The following is an 18,950-nucleotide window of genomic DNA, read 5'->3' as shown; positions in this document are numbered from 1 at the left end:
CAACAGTAAGTTTCAGTTTCAGTCAACAGTATATTAAACTCAAAATGCATTTTGGGGTCAATGTGATTGAAAATGATCAGAAATGTTTCACATTTTGTTCACTATTGTCTTGGAAAATTTGATTGAAATTACAATTTTGTAAGGTAACCTCTTTTTTACATTGTCTAATCAGAACATCTACTTTGTCAAAACAATGCTATTTACTACTTTTTATATAGGAATGAAATTAATATTGTGCAGACTTGAGTTTAGCCTTTTGGCCCGGCCCTTCACAATATTTTCTGTTTCTCATTTGGCCCTTTGCAACAAATAATTGCTCACCTCTGGCCTAAGTGGTGGGTCTGAATCTGGTCTGCTTGAGGTTTCTTCCTCAAATCATCAGAGGGAGTTTTTCCTTATCACTGTCGCCTGTGTGCTTGCTCTAGGGGTTGGTAAGGTTAGACCTTACTTGTGTGAAGACCCTTGAGGCAGCTTTGTTGTGACTTGGCGCTATATAAAATGAAATAAATTGAATTGAAATTTATAACCAGTACCGTCTTCCTTTCCACCACCACATATTCTTGCTCTTTCCCTATACCTATTACTCTATATGGTACTCCCCTCTTTATAAAAGTAGCACACCCTCCCCCATTTGCTTGTTCCCTATGTCGTCTATCATCTAGTAAGTACCTTTGGCTCCTCTCGGTTTTTTTTTTGTTTTTTTTTTCACTTTGAGTCCCCACAGCAGATCTAACATGGGTCTGCATGTTCATTTGGCACAAATTTTACACCAGATGCCCTTCCTGACACAACTCTGCAATACATGGAGAACCTTCCGCACTGAAACCACTTCGCCACCACCAATATCCCAAATAACAAAATCCAAACTAGGCTTTAACCATGTTTCTTACATATTATATCTGGTTTCTCAGTTCTACTATCGATAAACTCTAAAATCCTGTCCATTTGCTAATAAACGTCTTGCATTCCATTGTAAAAGTAGCATAATCAATAGAATCATCCCAAACTATTCACTTCCTGAATTGGTTGTTGGGAAAGTGTAGTGACACGGACCCACAACAGGGGGTGTAAATGAATGGACAATGGATGAGCCAAAAACAACAATTTACTGTTGTGAATGTGTACAACGAAATACAGACAATCACAGAATTTGCATGCAGTCAATATACAAAGGTGACGTGTGGGCAGGCTCGAGGATAGAAGACGTCTGTCCAGAGAAGAGCTGGGTCCCACACGATTTCCACTGCCAACGGGTCTGAAGCACACCAGAGCCGCCAAGTCCTGAGTCCCCAGGTGGCCACCGTCTCCAGCTGTCAGACCTGGTACTGCTGGCAGGAAGCAGAAACAGTTAATGGTGGGTGTGTGTGTACACACCCAGTAAACAGTCAGCAAAAAGTGTTCTCTCTGTAGTTGGGTGGGAAAAACACCTCCACCTTTAATCCAGAAAACTAGGCACATGCAGAAATCTGTGAGTACTTATCCAAGATTGGCATGGGGAGGAAAAACATCAGCCCTCCACGAACCACAAACCCAGCCTCCAGCTGCAAGCACTCACCAACTGCAAAAGTACAGATGCAAAACGGTCAGCAATACGGCTGAGTAGTTTACCTATTTGGTAGACGATATCTCGGCAGCGAGGTGGAGATGTTGCCTGGCTTTTATGGTGGTGGTGGTTGATGAGTGACAGCTGGCGTTGGTGATGAGTGACAGCTGTCACTCCCAGTTGCTCCCGTGGGGCGGATGCGCCCTCTCGTGCCTGAAGCCCGCACTTCAGGCAGGGCGCCCTCTGGTGGTGGGCCAGCAGTACCTCCTCTTCAGCGGCCCACACAACAGAACCCCCCCCCCCCCAACAGGCACCTCCTGGTGCCCGACCCAGCTTGTCGGGGTGACAGTCGTAGAAGTCGGCCAGGAGGGCCGGGTCCAGGATGAAGCTCCTCTTCACCCAGGAGCGTTCTTCAGGTTCTGGTTTAATCCATATTGGCTCCAAACTATTTGAGTTAAACAGTTATTATCGGTATGTTGAGTTTGACCTTTAAGGTCACACAATCATATGACCAATGCAAAGGTGATGTATGACTTCACATTACTGTTTATTACCATAGGTATCACTAACCAATTCATATCTCCTATACTGAGCCAATATGTTGACCTTGGCCCAGGACCTTGTCCTTTAACTGACTTTTTAATTTAAAAAATAAAAATATCACATTTTTCTAGGCTGGCCTTCAATCATTCCATGGAGTTTAGTCCAAATCAGATCAGAACTCTTTAAATTGTTTTGCTTAAACACACAGATGAGCATCCATGACCTCAGACAGGTGTAAAAATTAAGTCAAGGTATTTCTGTAAATTTCTGGATCTCCACAAGTCTGGCTCATGCTTACGAGCCATTATACCACAAGCAAGCGTGTAGTCACTGCCATCATCCTCATTGTGTTCTTCATCTTCTTTCGGTTGCTGTCATTCAGGGTCACCACAGCAGATCATTTGTCTCTATTTCACCCTGTTCCGTGTCTTTTTCTGTCACATCAACCACCCACTTGTCATCCCTCACTACATCCATAATCTTCCTCTTTGGTCTCCCTCCTCTCCTTCTGCCTGGTGGCCTTATCCTCATCATCCTTCTCCCTATGTACCCCATGTTCCCCTTTTGCACATACCCAAACCATCTCAAGCTCTGATTTTGTCACCAACCATCCTATCTGTGTTGCCCCTCTAATCTGCTCATTCCTAACCCAGTCCATTCTCCTCACTCCCAATCATCTTCAGTTGTGCCACTTCCAGCTCCATCTACTTGGTGTTTGTTAGCACCACTGTCTCTAAGCCATACAAAATAGCTGTGTCAATGTTGTCTTGTAAGGTAAGGTTAGAGGTAGGTTGAGGCAGTTTTGTTGTCATTTGGCACTATATGAATGAAATAAATTGAAGTGAATTAAGCTTTCGCTTTCACTCTTGCAGGTACCCGTTGATCATAAATAACACTTGTCACTTTTCTCCACGGACGTCACCCTGCCTGCATTCTTCATCTCTCTACCACGCTCAGCATTACTTTGAACAGTTGAACCCAAGTTTTTAAACTCGTCACTCGTAACCCTACTACTAGAAAGCCAATTGTATCACATTTACTAAAATTTGTAGTCAAGACACTGAGGTGATGCACCACAAAAAAATGTCAATAATGCTGTGGTCCACACCACACAGGATGTTAGGTATTTTCCACTTGAAAATTCCTACTGAAAAAAAAACCCCTCAGCAGAGAAAATCAACAACGGTGGAGATATGGTTAAAAATATATATATGGGTGGGTGAGTTAGTTCAAAGCTTATGAAACCAATACTGAAAAGCATTGTGTGTCTATCTGTGCTCATCACCCACTGGTGTCTGCCTTCATACCAATCAGCTAACAGATGAAACTAGCAACTACGAGGAGAGAAACACGATGCCCAGTACATGGGAAAATATGACATAAAATATACAACAGAATGAGGAACATAAAACTGCAGTCAAAGTTTGGTGAGTAGTACATGTGACTGGAAATTATCCAAAAGTTTTCTTCTGTACTGCAAATTAGTGATGGCAAAAAAAAATCAAAACTTTTACAACACCTGTCTTTCAGAACATTGATCAGGATTTGGTGTCAAAAGGAAGACATCAGGACTAAATGGTTCCTCATTATGTCACCTAGCAGGGCAGATATGTGGATGAATTGTGACTTTGATGATAAAAGCATGAAATTTGGCACAGTGTTCAAGCATACCCTAAAGATAATTTTGGCTATAGGGGCATCACTGAGGAAGGCATTTTCATTGTTGTATTATCATTGCATTGTTGTTTTATTAGCAGCTCAGGCTCTAGACCACCAAGGGTCTTGATCCTGGTGCCTAATCCTACATTTTTAAGGATGAGGAATGCAGTGGTACTATTTATATCCCCAATAATGAGTCAGGGAGCGATATTATGGTTTTTCGTGGACTGCCACTGCAGAGTTTTCACATTAGCGCGTTAACTCCAAGAGCTTTCATCTGATTCTTTTCAAATTATCTGGAAACATTCATGGCCCCCTGAGGATGAAGTCTATTGATTTGGTGACCCTAGGACCTTCCCTCTAGCACCACCTTCCCTCTAGCACCACCATCAGGCGCTGTGTATCTGACAGTCCAGGCTCAGTAGGGTCCACTAACTTGAATAGTTTGGCCATTGTCTCATAATTCACTATACTACTTAAAGAACAGTATGTACTAGCTCTAGTACCACCAATCCAGCATCAGCTGAAACCACCAGGAAGGTATGTCAGCTGCCAGCACAGTCATATGGAAGAGTACAGTATAGGCCCCCTGACACTTGCACGACTTTGATCCACACAGTTGCATGGACTCTGCTGTCCAGGAGAGTAAACTGGTTTCAATATTGTTGTAAACCATTGTAAACGGTGCGCAGCTTCATGCAAGTGCGCAATTTTTTTTTTGAAATGTTCAAAAACTCCATCACGCATTAATAACGTGAACTTCATGTGAACAGTGCAAAAAACAATTAAAAAACTCTGCATGTGAGTGCAAGTGATTGCTTCAGCACACCTCATCAGAGCGCAGTTCATCTGAACGATTAATAAACGATTAACAATGAACGATCTTTAACCTACCATCCCTGGTTCTCAAGACCAGGCACCAGCAATTATCCCCTGGATAATTCTTGTAAACAGCAATTAATGAAACATTGAGAAGGAGGGTACTGTGTTATACTCTCATTAGTCACAGTTCAAAAATGTATAATATCACCAATATTACATATTTTAATGGTTTTACAATTACTTAATTACCTGAATGTGAGCCATATGTTGTTACGTAGGTACTAGCATGTTGTAAATAGTATACTACTACATTCCTCATCCTTAAATATGTCACTGAAATCAAGAGTCTTGAAGATCTAGTCTAGAGCCTGAGCAACTGATAAAGCAACAAGCCATGGCAGCCATCTTGGAAAATGGCCACCTTTGCGATGCCCCTATAGCCAAAAATTATCTGGTTGGTATGCTCTAACTGTGTGCCAAATTTCATGCTTTTATAGTCAAAGTCACGATTCACCTCATATATTGCGCATATCTGCTCCACTAACCGTTTCAAAACAAATGTTCTGAAATGTACTACCTGATTTGCCCTCTCTGGTGGTGAAACAATGAAACACAAGTGAATGAATGGATTGTTTTGTCTGTTGCTTTAAATGTAAAGGAGCAGCTGTTAGCCATGCCTCCTCTCCAGAGGTGAGAGTCAGTCACCATTAAGTCACTCTCAAGTCATAAATCATCAAGTACCAAGTCAAGTCTCAAGTCACAATGACAACCAATTGTTTGGAAACTGACTTGAGACTTGACTTGGGAGTTGTAGATTGATGACTTGAGAATGACTTGACAGTGACTTACTCCCACGTCTGCTCCTCTCTAACATCTGGTCCAGCAGGTGCATTGAAAATGATTGTCTGACTTCTGTGACGTCATGTCAAAAAATTCGAAAACAAGCCATTTCTGCTTAAACACAGGGGTTTTTACATGCTCAGACACTAATTTATCAGATTTTTAGGACAATTAACAGGAAGCTGTAATAAAACATGACAGTAAAAAGGTCGATTACAAAAACACAAGTTTGGTAGAAATCAGCAAAAGGACCTTGCTGGAGTAGGTCAACAAAAATCCAAGTTATCCCAGTACAGTGTGCCAAATTTGGTGATGCAAGATAACTTTTACATTCTGTGGATTATCACCATAACTCTGGGAGTCACTTATTGCTTGACTAATTAAAAATTGAAAATAAAAATCTCAACATAAAATAAAGGAAATTAATTTAGCGATTTTATTGGTTGATCGTATTCATGGAAACTGCACGTGGGGCACGTCAGTGAAGTCATTAAGAAGCTTACAGACGTTCTGGCAGATTAGGTTTTTCTCTTCTAATCCTGCAGATTACCACCACACAAACCTGCTGGTTGAGTGTGCTATGTTGCACTGCAACCATTTTTAAAAAAAAAAACATTGATCATTTCTTTTTGCTCCCACAGCACTAGAGTAGACTAAGACGGACACCAGCAGGACAGCAGCGAGGACAAAGTGAAACTCCACAGCTGCAGGCAAGACAAACTTCTTTGCAAGGGAAGCCTTGTAAAATGGACATAATGGAACACAACATGGACACTGTATATTTGTAATGAGCCCATCATTTTAAGCATGGATGCTGATAGTTTTTGTTGCTAAAGTGAGTTGGTAGCAGAAATTGGGTCACTACAGGGAGAATCAGCTCTCTCGGAAACTATCACAGATGGTGTCCATTGCTCTGTGTAGCGAAATGGAGACGCAAACATGTTGTGAAGACTCTGCAGTGGGGCCTGGAGAAGTACAATGCGACATTTCTGAGCTTGTCGATGAAGAAAGATCTACCCAACATCTCCGCGGCACTGCAGAGGAAGATGAGGAGCAGCATGGCAAAGAGCAAGGAGAACCAAAAAGCTATGGAGAAGTTAAAAATACTGAGGTCATGAGAGAAAGTAGAGAGACACAAGGCAAATTTCAAAGGACGCTGAAAAAAACAAACAGTTGGAAGATGGTCCGATTCCAAGACCCATCTTCGACAGCTGATGCAGTGTTGAGGAGGGACAGTTCAGTGGAGAGTCTCTTTCCAGAATATTATCAAGAGGAGTGGGCATCCTCCAGATTTCAGGACTTATTTAATGCAGACGACTGGGAGAACCTCACAGGTAGGGTTTTAGGAAACACCATGCTACATGACATATATGTAAGATTAATGATACATACATGCAATGTTCAACTGAAACATGCACATGCACTGCCATTTCTGGGTATAAACCACTGTCAGATCAGCTCCCTTTTTAGTCTATGCCATTCTGTCTTTTTCCCCCCCATTCAGAAGATAAGCTGTTGCGGAAGAAGGTACTGGAACCCGGGGCCTCAGATGTCCTGTGCCCAACCTGGGGCCAGGAGGTCACGGTCAAAATGCAGTGTGTGATGGAGGACCGCACCGTGGTGGAGAAGGACTGCAAGCTTGTATTTGTTATTGGAGAGGGAGATGTCAATCAGGTGAAAGCTCATAACCCTTCAGTCTGTTTGTCAGGAAGTAGTGGGTGTATCAATGAGACTGGATGCAATGAATGAATGAATGAATGAGTTTAATTCAAAAGGATTCAAAGGATTCAAAAGAATTTTATTGTCATATGCACAAAGGAACATGTTCCCTGCACAATGATATGTGTTTACTACATTTAAACCATCCTAATTGCCAGTTAGGAGCAGAAGTCGCCTTTAGGCGCCCGGGGACCAGCTCCAGATGTATATCCTGCCTTAGGTCAACAGCAGGGCTGAGCAAACCATACCGGCCTCATATAAGCCGGCCTGGTACATACCGTCTCGGCCGAGAGCAAGGAGGCAAAAAACACACACAGACATGCCCTGACATGTCCAGTTTGTCCACAATTTCTCGGATAGTCACACGACTGAAAAGCCACCGAAAGCCGTCTGAATCTTCCGAATGGTTGACGAGCTGGGCATGTTACAACATGTCCTGTGAGACTTCAACATGGAGGCGCTGTTGCTGCGCCATCAGCTTCGTGCCGATGAATTTCGCTGCCACTCTTTTCATGGCAAAATCTTCTTTCACAGTGGAATGTGCTGAAAAAGTGCTGATGTCCACCTCTTCCGCAATTTCTCGGATAATCACACAACGGTCCCACATCACCACAGCGTTCACTTTGGAAATGATCTCGTCGTTTCAGCGTGTTGATGCCGATCAGAGCGCGGCGCGCCCTCCACCGTTGTGCGGCCGTCTTTAAACCGGTTGTACCGCTCCTTAATCTGTGTGATGCCCAGAGAATCTTCACCGAAAGCCGTCTGAATAATCCAAATGGTTTCCACCTGGCTATTGCCCAGTTTGTGGCAAAATTTGATGCAGTCGCGCTGCTCCAGTCGTTCCGCCATTTCCTTGCAAAGAAAAAACGACGAGAGACTCCACCCATCCTCACACAAAGGCTGCTTACAAGCAAATGACGCAACCGACAGGCGTGAAATAAAATCACGCATGTGCACGAAGGTTCAAGGTTGGCTCATGCAAGCACACATGATTCAAATCCATCAGGTTTTTGAAAAAAAATTAAAAGGTCCGATACTTTTCTAACAGATCTTATATATATATATACAACCCCTGGCAATAATTATGGAATCACCGGCCTCGGAGGATGTTCATTCAGTTGTTTAATTTTGTAGAAAAAAAGCAGATCACAGACATGACACAAAACTAAAGTCATTTCAGATGGCAACTTTCTGGCTTTAAGAAACACTACAAGAAATCAGGAAAAAAATTGTGGCAGTCAGTAACAGTTACTTTTTTAGACCAAGCAGAGGGAAAAAAAATATGGACTCACTCAATTCTAAGGAATAAATTATGGAATCACCCTGTAAATTTTCATCCCCAAAACTAACACCTGCATCAAATCAGATCTGCTCGTTAGTCTGCATCTAAAAAGGAGTGATCACACCTTGGAGAACTGTTGCACCAAGTGGACTGACATGAATCATGGCTCCAACACGAGAGATGTCAATTGAAACAAAGGAGAGGATTATCAAACTATTAAAAGAGGGTAAATCATCACGCAATGTTGCAAAAGATGTTGGTTGTTCACAGTCAGCTGTGTCTAAACTCTGGACCAAATACAAACAACATGGGAAGGTTGTTAAAGGCAAACATACTGGTAGACCAAGGAAGACATCAAAGCGTCAAGACAGAAAACTTAAAGCAATATGTCTCAAAAATCGAAAATGCACAACAAAACAAATGAGGAACGAATGGGAGGAAACTGGAGTCAACGTCTGTGACCGAACTGTAAGAAACCGCCTAAAGGAAATGGGATTTACATACAGAAAAGTTAAAAGAAAGCCATCATTAACACCTAAACAGAAACAAACAAGGTTACAATGGGCTAAGGAAAAGCAATCGTGGACTGTGGATGACTGGATGAAAGTCATATTCAGTGATGAATCTCGAATCTGCATTGGGCAAGGTGATGATGCTGGAACTTTTGTTTGGTGCCGTTCCAATGAGATTTATAAAGATGACTGCCTGAAGAGAACATGTAAATTTCCACAGTCATTGATGATATGGGGCTGCATGTCAGGTAAAGGCACTGGGGAGATGGCTGTCATTACATCATCAATAAATGCACAAGTTTATGTTGATATTTTGGACACTTTTCTTATCCCATCAATTGAAAGGTTGTTTGGGGATGATGAAATCATTTTTCAAGATGATAATGCATCTTGCCATAGAGCAAAAACTGTGAAAATATTCCTTGCAAAAAGATACATAGGGTCAATGTCATGGCCTGCAAATAGTCCAGATCTTAATCCAATTGAAAATCTTTGGTGGAAGTTGAAGAAAATGGTCCATGACAAGGCTCCAACCTGCAAAGCTGATCTGGCAACAGCAAGCTGAGAAAGTTGGAGCCAGATTGATGAAGATTACTGTTTGTCACTCATTAAGTCCATGCCTCAGAGACTGCAAGCTGTTATAAAAGCCAGAGGTGGTGCAACAAAATACTAGTGATGTGTTGGAGCGTTTTTGTTTTTCATGATTCCATAATTTTTTCCTCAGAATTGAGTGATTCCATATTTTTTTCCCTCTGCTTGGTCTAAAAAAGTAACCGTTACTGACTGCCACAATTTTTTTTTCCTGATTTCTTATAGTGTTTCTTAAAGCCAGAAAGTTACCATTTGAAATGACTTTAGTTTTGTGTCATGTCTGTGATCTGCTTTTTTTCTACAAAATTAAACAACTGAATGAACATCCTCCGAGGCCGGTGATTCCATAATTTTTGCCAGGGGTTGTATATATATATATATATATATATATATATATATATATATATATATATATATATATATATATATATATATATATATATATATATATACACACACAGTGAGAAAAATAAGTATTTGAACACCCTGCAGTTTTGCAAGTTCTCCCACTTAGAAATCATGGAGGGGTCTGAAATTCTCACCTTAGGTACATGTCCACTGGGAGAGACATAATCTAAAAAAAAAAAAATCCGGAAATCACAATGTATGATTTTTTAAATAATTTATTTGTATGTTACTGCTGCAAATAAGTATTTCAACACCTACCAACCAGCAAGAATTCTGGCTCACACAGACCTGTTAATTTTTCTTTAAGCCCTCTTATTCTGCCCTCTTTACCTGTATTAATTGCACCTGTTTGAACTTGTTACCTGTATAAAAGACACCTGTTCCCACACTCAATCAGTCACACTCCAACCTGTCCACCACCAAGACCAAAGAGCTGTCTAAGGACACAGGGACAAAACTGTAGACCTACACAAGGCTGGGATGGACTACAGGACAACAGGCAAGCAGCTTGGTAGAAGACAACAACTGTTATGATTATTTATTAGAAAGTGGAAGAAACACAAGATGACTGTCAATCTCCCTCAGTCTGTGATTCCATGCAAGATCTCACTTTGTGGGGTAAGGATGATTCTGAGAAAGCTCAGAACTACACAGGAGGACCTGGTCAATGACCTGAAGAGAGCTGGGACCACAGTCACAAAGATTACATTAGTAACACATGATGCTGTCATGGTTTAAAATCCTGCAGGGCAGCAAGGTCCCCCTGCTCAAGCCAGCACATGTCCAGGCCCGTTTGAAGTTCACCAGTGATCATCTGGATGATCCAGAGAAGGCATGGGAGAAGGTCATGTGGTCAGATGAGACCAGAATAGAGCTTTTTGGAATCAACTCTACTTACCATGTTTAGAGGATGAGAACAACCCCAAGAAAACCATCCCAACCGTGAAGCATGGGGGTGGAAACATCATACTCTGGGGGTGCTCTTCTGCAAAGGGGACAGGACGACTGCACCGTATTGAAGGGAGGATGGATGGGGTCATGTACTGCGAGATTTTGGCAAACAACCTCCTTCCCTCAGTAAGAGCAATGAAGATGGGTCATGGCTGGGTCTCCAGCATGACAATGATCCCAAACACACAGCCAGGGCAACTAAGGAGGGGCTCTGTAAGAAGCATTTCAAGGTCCTGGAGTGGCCTGGCCAGTCTCCAGACCTGAACTCAATAGAAAATCTTTGGAAGGAGCTGAAACTTCAAACCTGAAAGATCTAGAGAAGATCTGTATGGAGGAATGGGCCAAAATCCCTGTTGCAGTGTGTGAAAACCTGGTGGAAAAACTACAGGAAACGTTTGACCTCTGTAATTGCAAACAAAGGCTACTGTACCAAATATTAACATTGATTTTCACAGGTGTTCAAATATTTATTTGCAGCAGTAACATACAAATAAATTATTTAAAAAAAACATACATTGTGATTTCCGGATTTTTTTTTTTTAGATTATGTCTCTCACAGTGGACATGTACCTAAGGTGAGAATTTCAGACCCCTCCATGATATCTAAGTGGGAGAACTTGCAAAATCGCAGGGTGTTCAAATACTTATTTTCCTCACTATATATATATATATATATATATATATATATATATATATATATATATATATATATATATATATATATATATATATATATATATATATATATATATATATATATATATACACACTAAACAACCACTGTGATGGGTGATGAGGAAGAAGGAACAAATGGTTAACAGAGAATAAAAAACCCTCAATGTTGGGTGGGTAAATCCACAGTAAGTTGCAGTACAGAAAGCAGCTCAACAAGGAAGCAAAGGAGCATCAGTTGGCCAAAATAGAAACAGTCTGAGGAGCTGATCCACATGTACACAGCGTGGTCTGCTGATTTTGACGAACTACCGATGCTAACATTCCCGACATTTTCTCTTACATTGTTTGTGGTGTCAGTGCCTCCACATACATACGAGCAGTTTTGGAATTATGAATCACTGAGTGCCCACATTCAATTCCCCTGGCTGGGTGCAATAAATGCAGCAACCAGAAGACCATCATGTGCACAAATGTAGGTCACCACTCGTGTCTCTCACTGTCACACACACAAACATGTCATTGTAGTAACCACTAAAAACAACGCAACTAATTTTATACTTATTTCAATGTTGTTTCTAGTTTCTACTCTATGTTTCTATTCTACAACTATGAAGATGGTGATCTGAGCTCCTTTGTGCCGTTTCCAAGCAGGAAAGCTAAAAATCTAACTCTGTTCCAGAATGGTTTTCCATTGCGATCATCTGGTGGTGGTGGCATTTCAAAACACAACAGTTCACACTCGTCCATTCTGACGAGTCGTCAGTTTCTAAAATTTAACTTTGTAACCCAATAGAGAAATTTTGCTCCAGCAGAACTAGCGCTAACGTATGACCATAAAGTCCACAATGGATTGCATGGCTGGCATCACAATCCCATTCCCTATACAATATGCCCAAGAGCTGGAAGGTTTGAGGAAAATATGGAAGTGTATTTTTCTGAACCATATTGGGTGACGGTGATTAAAATATTCTTATCTTTAATAAATTAGAGTCCAATCCAGAATTGAATTTGTATTTGAATTTATTTATTTATCCGGCACACAGCTGAGCAACAACAAAGGCAATAACAAAACATAAAAGAAACAATGTACAAAGAACCTGTGTGGCCGAAAGGGTGAAGGCAGAAGCAAAGCTCATAAGCACCCTCCCCTTATACCATTAAAAATAAAGAATGTATATATACATATACACACACACACACACACATATATAGTAAGTCCCTTCGGCTGCTCCCTTGTTTGCACTCGGGGTCGCCACAGCAAATCCAAGGTGAATCTGCATGTTGAATTGGCACAGGTTTTACGCCGGATGCCCTTCCTGACGCAACTCCACATTACATGGAGAAATGTGGCAGGGGTGGGATTTGAACCCGGAGCCTTCTGCATTGAAACCAAGCGCATTAACCACTTGGCCACCACCCCTGCTTTATTTATATATATATATATATATATATATATATATATATATATATATATATATATATATATATATATATATATATATATATATATATATATATATATATATATATATATATATATATATATATATATATATGGTCATAATAACTGTACAAAAAAAGAGAAAAAAAAGTGCATAAACAATTTAACTTAATCACAAAATTTCAAAACACAACCAAACAAGTAAGCGTGAAAAGTGACAAAAATGGTAAACCTAATCCTTTAACCTATAACGGGTAAATATATTCTTTTTGTAAAGCCTTTTAAAATCAACCAGTGTACGAAGTATTTTAATATTATCAGGACAATTATTCCACATATTAACACCCCTGACGGAAACACAATGACTTTTAACAGTAGTACGGATCTTCAATTTCTCAAATAATAATGTTCCTCTCAAACTGTAGCTGGAGTCTCTCATTTTAAACAGATTCTGGACATGTAGGGGCAAAAGCTTATTTTTAACTTTGGTGAATTTAACTTAATTAACTTTTGGTTAATTTTGAATTGGTGGTCTATATTATATATAGAGAGAGAGAGAGAGGGAGAGAGAGAGAGAGAGAGAGAGAGAGAGAGAGAGAGAGAGAGAGAGAGAGAGAGAGAGAGAGAGAGAGAGAGAAAGAGAGAGTAGCACAATGACAACAAAATCTGTGTGGGAATATAATAATTTTGTCTGTAATGCAAGACTTCAAACCAGAAATTGTTTTCCGTCAGTGTGTTCCAAGCAGAATCATTTCCGATTTGGGGATCCACCTTGAAATTATTCCAGAACTGGTGAGAACCAAAACAAAATAATGGTTAATAATGTTTCAGTAAGGCTGTGTGTCATAACAATATGTATCTTTTGGACTTTTTATAAAAATGTCCATTGATGTAGGCTATATAGTCTATCGCTAATGCCACAGTTAAGACGTTAGGTTGTGCTAGACACATTGTTTAGTCTAACGTGAAGTTAGCTACTTATTTTAAACAAGTTGCATAAATTTGTCACTGCCATGATTTAAACACGCATAAGGTTCAGTGAAAAACAGGAAGTGAACTCAGCACCAAGTTACTGCAAACAGAAAATATTTTGGTATGTAACAAGTTATTTCAAATAAAATTTTCTGTTTCAGAACATTAAATAATACTCAATTTTATGGCAACATTTTTGTTCCTCAAGAAATATCAATAGTTTGTGGTTTTAATTTGTAGAAAACAATGAATAAAATCAGAGCAGTGTAATTTAGCAGTTAATAAAAAAAAAAAACATTGTCATGTTGTTTTCCAGGTTACACCTAAAACAGGCTGCACTTTAGTAAAAATCATTTTGTAGATATTCTATTGTCTTGTGTAGTCTTTATGTACAATTGTCATTCAGGTAAGCGTTTCTCATCCTTTGTAATTTTGAGGTTTTGTAGAGTTCAGCTTCAGTCCACATTTGTCAAATTCTCCAGCTTATTTATCTACAATGTGGTTCACTGATTTCAATAACATTTTATCCACCAAATCTGGCCTATTTTATGTATGTATATATATATATATATATATATATATATATATATATATATATATATATATATATATATATATATATATATATACACACACACACACACACACACACACTTCAAAATTCATTCATTGCCTTCAAAGACAATTTTGAAAATAAGGGAAAAGGTGTCTTGACATGTCATAGTCATAAATTGTTTTAGTCCGTTACAGACAGTTGAATGTTAAAAGTGTGTTCACCATTATTAAAGAAAAAAAACTTCATAATAACCCTGCTTTGTTGGTACTGCTTTGTTTGACACCTGTAGGCCCTGGAGGAGTGTGTCATATTCATGCAGAAAGGAGAGATCACATTACTGCTGGCTGATTCACAGTATGCTTACGGACGTCTGGGAAGGTAAGGATTCTTGTGATGATTTCTGTATACATGGATTGATGAACTTGTTGGAACACAAACCCTGTGACACTGTCAGTTGTGTTAGAGCAGACAGCTTAATGGATAAGAAGCTGGTCTGCCAATATGTAGACCTGGATTCAAACCCTGTTTATGCTTCCTCTCTGTCCTTGGACAAGACACCTAATCTGCATTGTTTAAGTTCACCCAGCTGTAAAAATTGGTGTTGGTCTTGAATGGGGAAGTAAATGTGAGGCATCAATATAAAGCACTGAGCATCTGTGAGATGGAAAAGTGCTACAGAAATGCAGTCCTTCTTCTATCTTCATTTCAGAAGTGGCATTAGCGGGCATCATTATTGTACAAATCCCTGTCCTATTCTACCTGTTGCTATGGGGCCAGCCTAGTTATCAGGGCAGCAAGGTTAATGAACCATAAACAGGAGCAGATGGCTTCTTTCTAAGACCATTCAGAGGCAGCCTGTCATTGGTGTGTATGTAACCTCCCCACCTATGGTAGGGCACCACTAGAGTTACAGCCAATGTCCATTACACATTAGAGAAGCACAACAAACACAGGACAGACAAATGTGTTACTGCCAAAAACCACAGTTTATATTTTATGTTTACTTGCAATAAGATGAATATATTAAAATGAGACATTGATCAACTCAGGTGATTTGATAATTAGTCTTGCACGTAAAGCATATAATAGCACACATTAGAAAGAATAGTCTTCTCTAAAATACAGACAAAATAGAAGATGGTCAAACATTGACAATGGATATTAAATGTAAAAATAACGAAAATATGTTTGTTTCAATTCTGTTATCAATAAAAATGAATGTCATCACTTTTCACCTGTAAAAATCCACAATGCTGTGAAAGACTGGCATCCTGTTCAAGGTGTAACCCAACCTCTCGCCATATGTCTGCTGGCATAGGTGTGTGTCCCCCCGTAACCCTTGGCAGGAGTAAGCGTGTGTAGAAAATTAACCTTTTAGGTTGACTCCGACAAAATTGTGTTATTTGGACACAATCTGATCTTGTGCAACCAATGTACACATAAAAATCATATAAATCCAACAGAGTTTCTTTGTTCTTGTTGTTTTTTGCAGTACTTTTGGGAGCTATCTTTTTATCAGCATGCTTACAGGTTTCAAGACTCAGTTTTTTTAATGGTCCAAACAGTTAGGGCTACTACGGTGGAGTTTTAGGGCCACATTGAATTTCTTTTTATTTTTTATTTTTTGGACTTCGAGAATAAAGTCATAATATTATGAGAAAAAAGTCGTAATATTACCAGAAAAAAGTCGCAATAGTATGAAAATAAAGTCATAATATAATATTTCAACTTTTTTCTTGTAATATTACAACATTATTCTCGTAATATTATGACTTTATTCTCGTAAAATTACAAATTTATTCTCGTAATATTACGACTTTATTCTCGAAGTCTTAAAATTACGACTTTATTCTCGTAATATTACGACTTTATTGTCGAAGTCTAAAAAAAAAAATTCTATGTGGCCCTAAAAACGCCATCGTGGGCTACATATCAGAACAGAAGAAATTCTATAAACTCTCCGTGACTCATAGAGGAACCAACGGCTACATGTGACACAACTACTCTTCAGACAAGAACAGCTGCAAAATACCATTAAAACAGCCACACCTGTGCACTTGTAAATATCAAACAGCAATAAAATATTTATTTGGAATGGAAAACTTGTTTGAACTAGTCTTAATTTTGTCACCTGTTTTTTAATTTTGTGTTAGTCTTTTGTCAAATGTCCTTTTAAGTTTGAGTCATATTTAGTCATTCACATACCGTTTTTATCTAGTTATGTTTTTGTCGACTAAAAGTCTGTTAATTTTAGTAGTTTTAGTCAAAAGAGAACAATGTATTTCAGTCTGTTTTCAGTCAAGACATTTTAGTCTTTACACAAAATGATAAAGAACAACAATAACCACAACTCAGCTCCACAAGTATGGCTGCATCTGTGTGGCCCCATATTTTGTGTTTGTGTGTGTGAAGACTGTTGAGTGGGGGAACAGGCGATGGGACATGGGTGTGAGGTGTTGTGTAAATTCTAATCCTCTGTGTGTGGAAGGGAGCAGAGAAAGGGGGAGGCCGCAGGAGGTTAGCTAATGATTGTTTTGATGCAGCTGATTAGGGTTGTGTGCTGCGGAGTCAGATTTAGCCTTACCGCAAGGGACACCATCATCACATCATGACAGCTCTTTAAACATGATTCTCTTACTTGTGTGGTGCCCAAATATGTTATTCTCTGCTCACTGAATTTGAAGTAATTTAAGAATGACTCATTATGTAAAAAGAAAAAGAAGAAGAAGAAGAAGACTTTATATGAAGTGATAAAGTGTCATGTTATATCTTTAACAGAAATTACTCTAGAGATTGATATAAGGGTTACTTGGAGGTTAATGAGACTCACTCATAATAGAAAGCTCCTGGGTCCTAATCTCTAAAAAACAAAACAAAGCACTTACTCACAAGGGCCCTAAGAAAGACGCTAAGGCCTTATCCAGTCATTTATTGTGCATTTATTTATACCCTCATCACACTAGAACACGAATGAACCTGAATGTTGTATGAATAAGGATTTCAATGACAGTCGTGCAAATTCGAGCTGCACTCAAATGCTGCATTAGCTGTTTCGCAGTTGTGAATCTCATGCCGTCTCACAGTCCATGACTTTCTTAAGAGTTAGGTTTCAGCAGAGTTCCGGTGTCACAGACCAATTGGTCCCCCCTAAAATTGGTCCGCCCTGCCTTCACTGTGCATGAGTCATTAGCCGCGGTTGACTGATTATCACCTTGTTTCTGCTTAAAACTGCACTCCAGTCATCATCTATCTCAACGACAGATATCTAAAGCTTTTGTACAACAATCATTTCCACATAAATTCAGCATTATTTCATCATAAAAGATGGAGAAAGCGATCAGAGCGCCGCAGCTACATGAGCTGCATGTGGGTCATTTCAAAGCATCACCAAGTATCGCCTTGTTTCTGCTTAAAATGGCCTAGTTTCTGCTTAAAACTGATTTTAGAATGATTTAAGAGGTTTTACCTTGTCATCTGATAGTTAATAATCACATTAATCCAGGGGTACCCAAGTTTGGTCCTCAAGATCTACCTTCCGGACACTCTTAGTTGTCTCCCTGCTCCAACATACCTGAATCCAATGAAAGACTCATTAAAAGCCTGCTAACAAGTCTTTCAAGGTAGATATTGAGGACCGAACTTGGGCACCCCTGCATTAATCCATTTGATTGCTTTGGGTGAAGAGACTCTGTTTCAGAGCTCCGAAATCATGCATGAACAGTGGAGGCAGGGTGGACCATTCAGTCTGCGACACCAGTTTAGGGCATAGTGCAAATACAACTCATGAGGTATGGACAACAAGACAACATTGAGGCACAGCAGAGGTCCATCACAGGTGCTACACCTCCTCTAGATAACCCTCTCACCTTGGAAGAATGTGTCTTCCTCATAATCGCTCATGAACTCGCTGAATCTGCACCATCCACATCCTCACTAGTCATTGTTTACATGGCTTTGAAACGCCGGAACTCTGCTGGTGCTGCGGTGCATTCTGGGAAGCGCAGGGGGATTATGGGAAATGTTAAATTACCGAATACAGCATTCTTACAGCAGTCGCCACATTTGTGCGACCAGAGAACATGCAGTCTGAATTTGTGTTGTACTCGTGTCGGAAAACATTTGATTGACAGTTAAGTTGCAGTCGTACTGCAGTCTGACTGGAGTCGTAATATTCATACGGCAATTCGTTCGCAAATTGAAGCATTCAGACTGCGTTCGAGGGGCTAGATGAATTGTTCAAGCACGTTGAATCCTGGCTGAATGTGCCGCTCCGAGTGTCCTCGCTAAGGGCCCTTTCACACATAACACAATTTAACTCGACTAGCGGACGAAGGAGGAATTGCATGCCAACCATGAAAAATCAGAGCTGCCTCCAACACTTTGTACACCTGTTGCTACAACTATTTGCACACACCAGTGGCTGAAAGACAGAGTGT

At 39.9% G+C, this 18,950-nt stretch overlaps 1 protein-coding gene across 1 annotated transcript in view; it reads left to right on the top strand.

The window, feature by feature from the left end:
• The first annotated feature begins 6,137 nt into the window (after positions 1–6,137).
• fkbp16 (FKBP prolyl isomerase 16) overlaps positions 6,138–18,950 on the top strand; it is a 90,848-nt gene continuing 78,035 nt past the window's right edge. The window contains exons 1-3 of the mRNA XM_034176532.1: positions 6,138–6,741; positions 6,912–7,081; positions 14,804–14,892. Coding sequence (XP_034032423.1) covers positions 6,306–6,741; positions 6,912–7,081; positions 14,804–14,892 — 695 coding nt within the window. The 5' untranslated portion in view covers positions 6,138–6,305. The remainder of the gene's footprint in view (positions 6,742–6,911; positions 7,082–14,803; positions 14,893–18,950) is intronic.

This window comes from Thalassophryne amazonica, chromosome 8, assembly GCF_902500255.1.
Source record: "Thalassophryne amazonica chromosome 8, fThaAma1.1, whole genome shotgun sequence".
NCBI classification, from domain to species: Eukaryota; Metazoa; Chordata; class Actinopteri; order Batrachoidiformes; family Batrachoididae; genus Thalassophryne; species Thalassophryne amazonica.
Note: the sequence above shows the minus strand (reverse complement) of the source record. Positions and strands in the feature narration are given on the sequence as shown.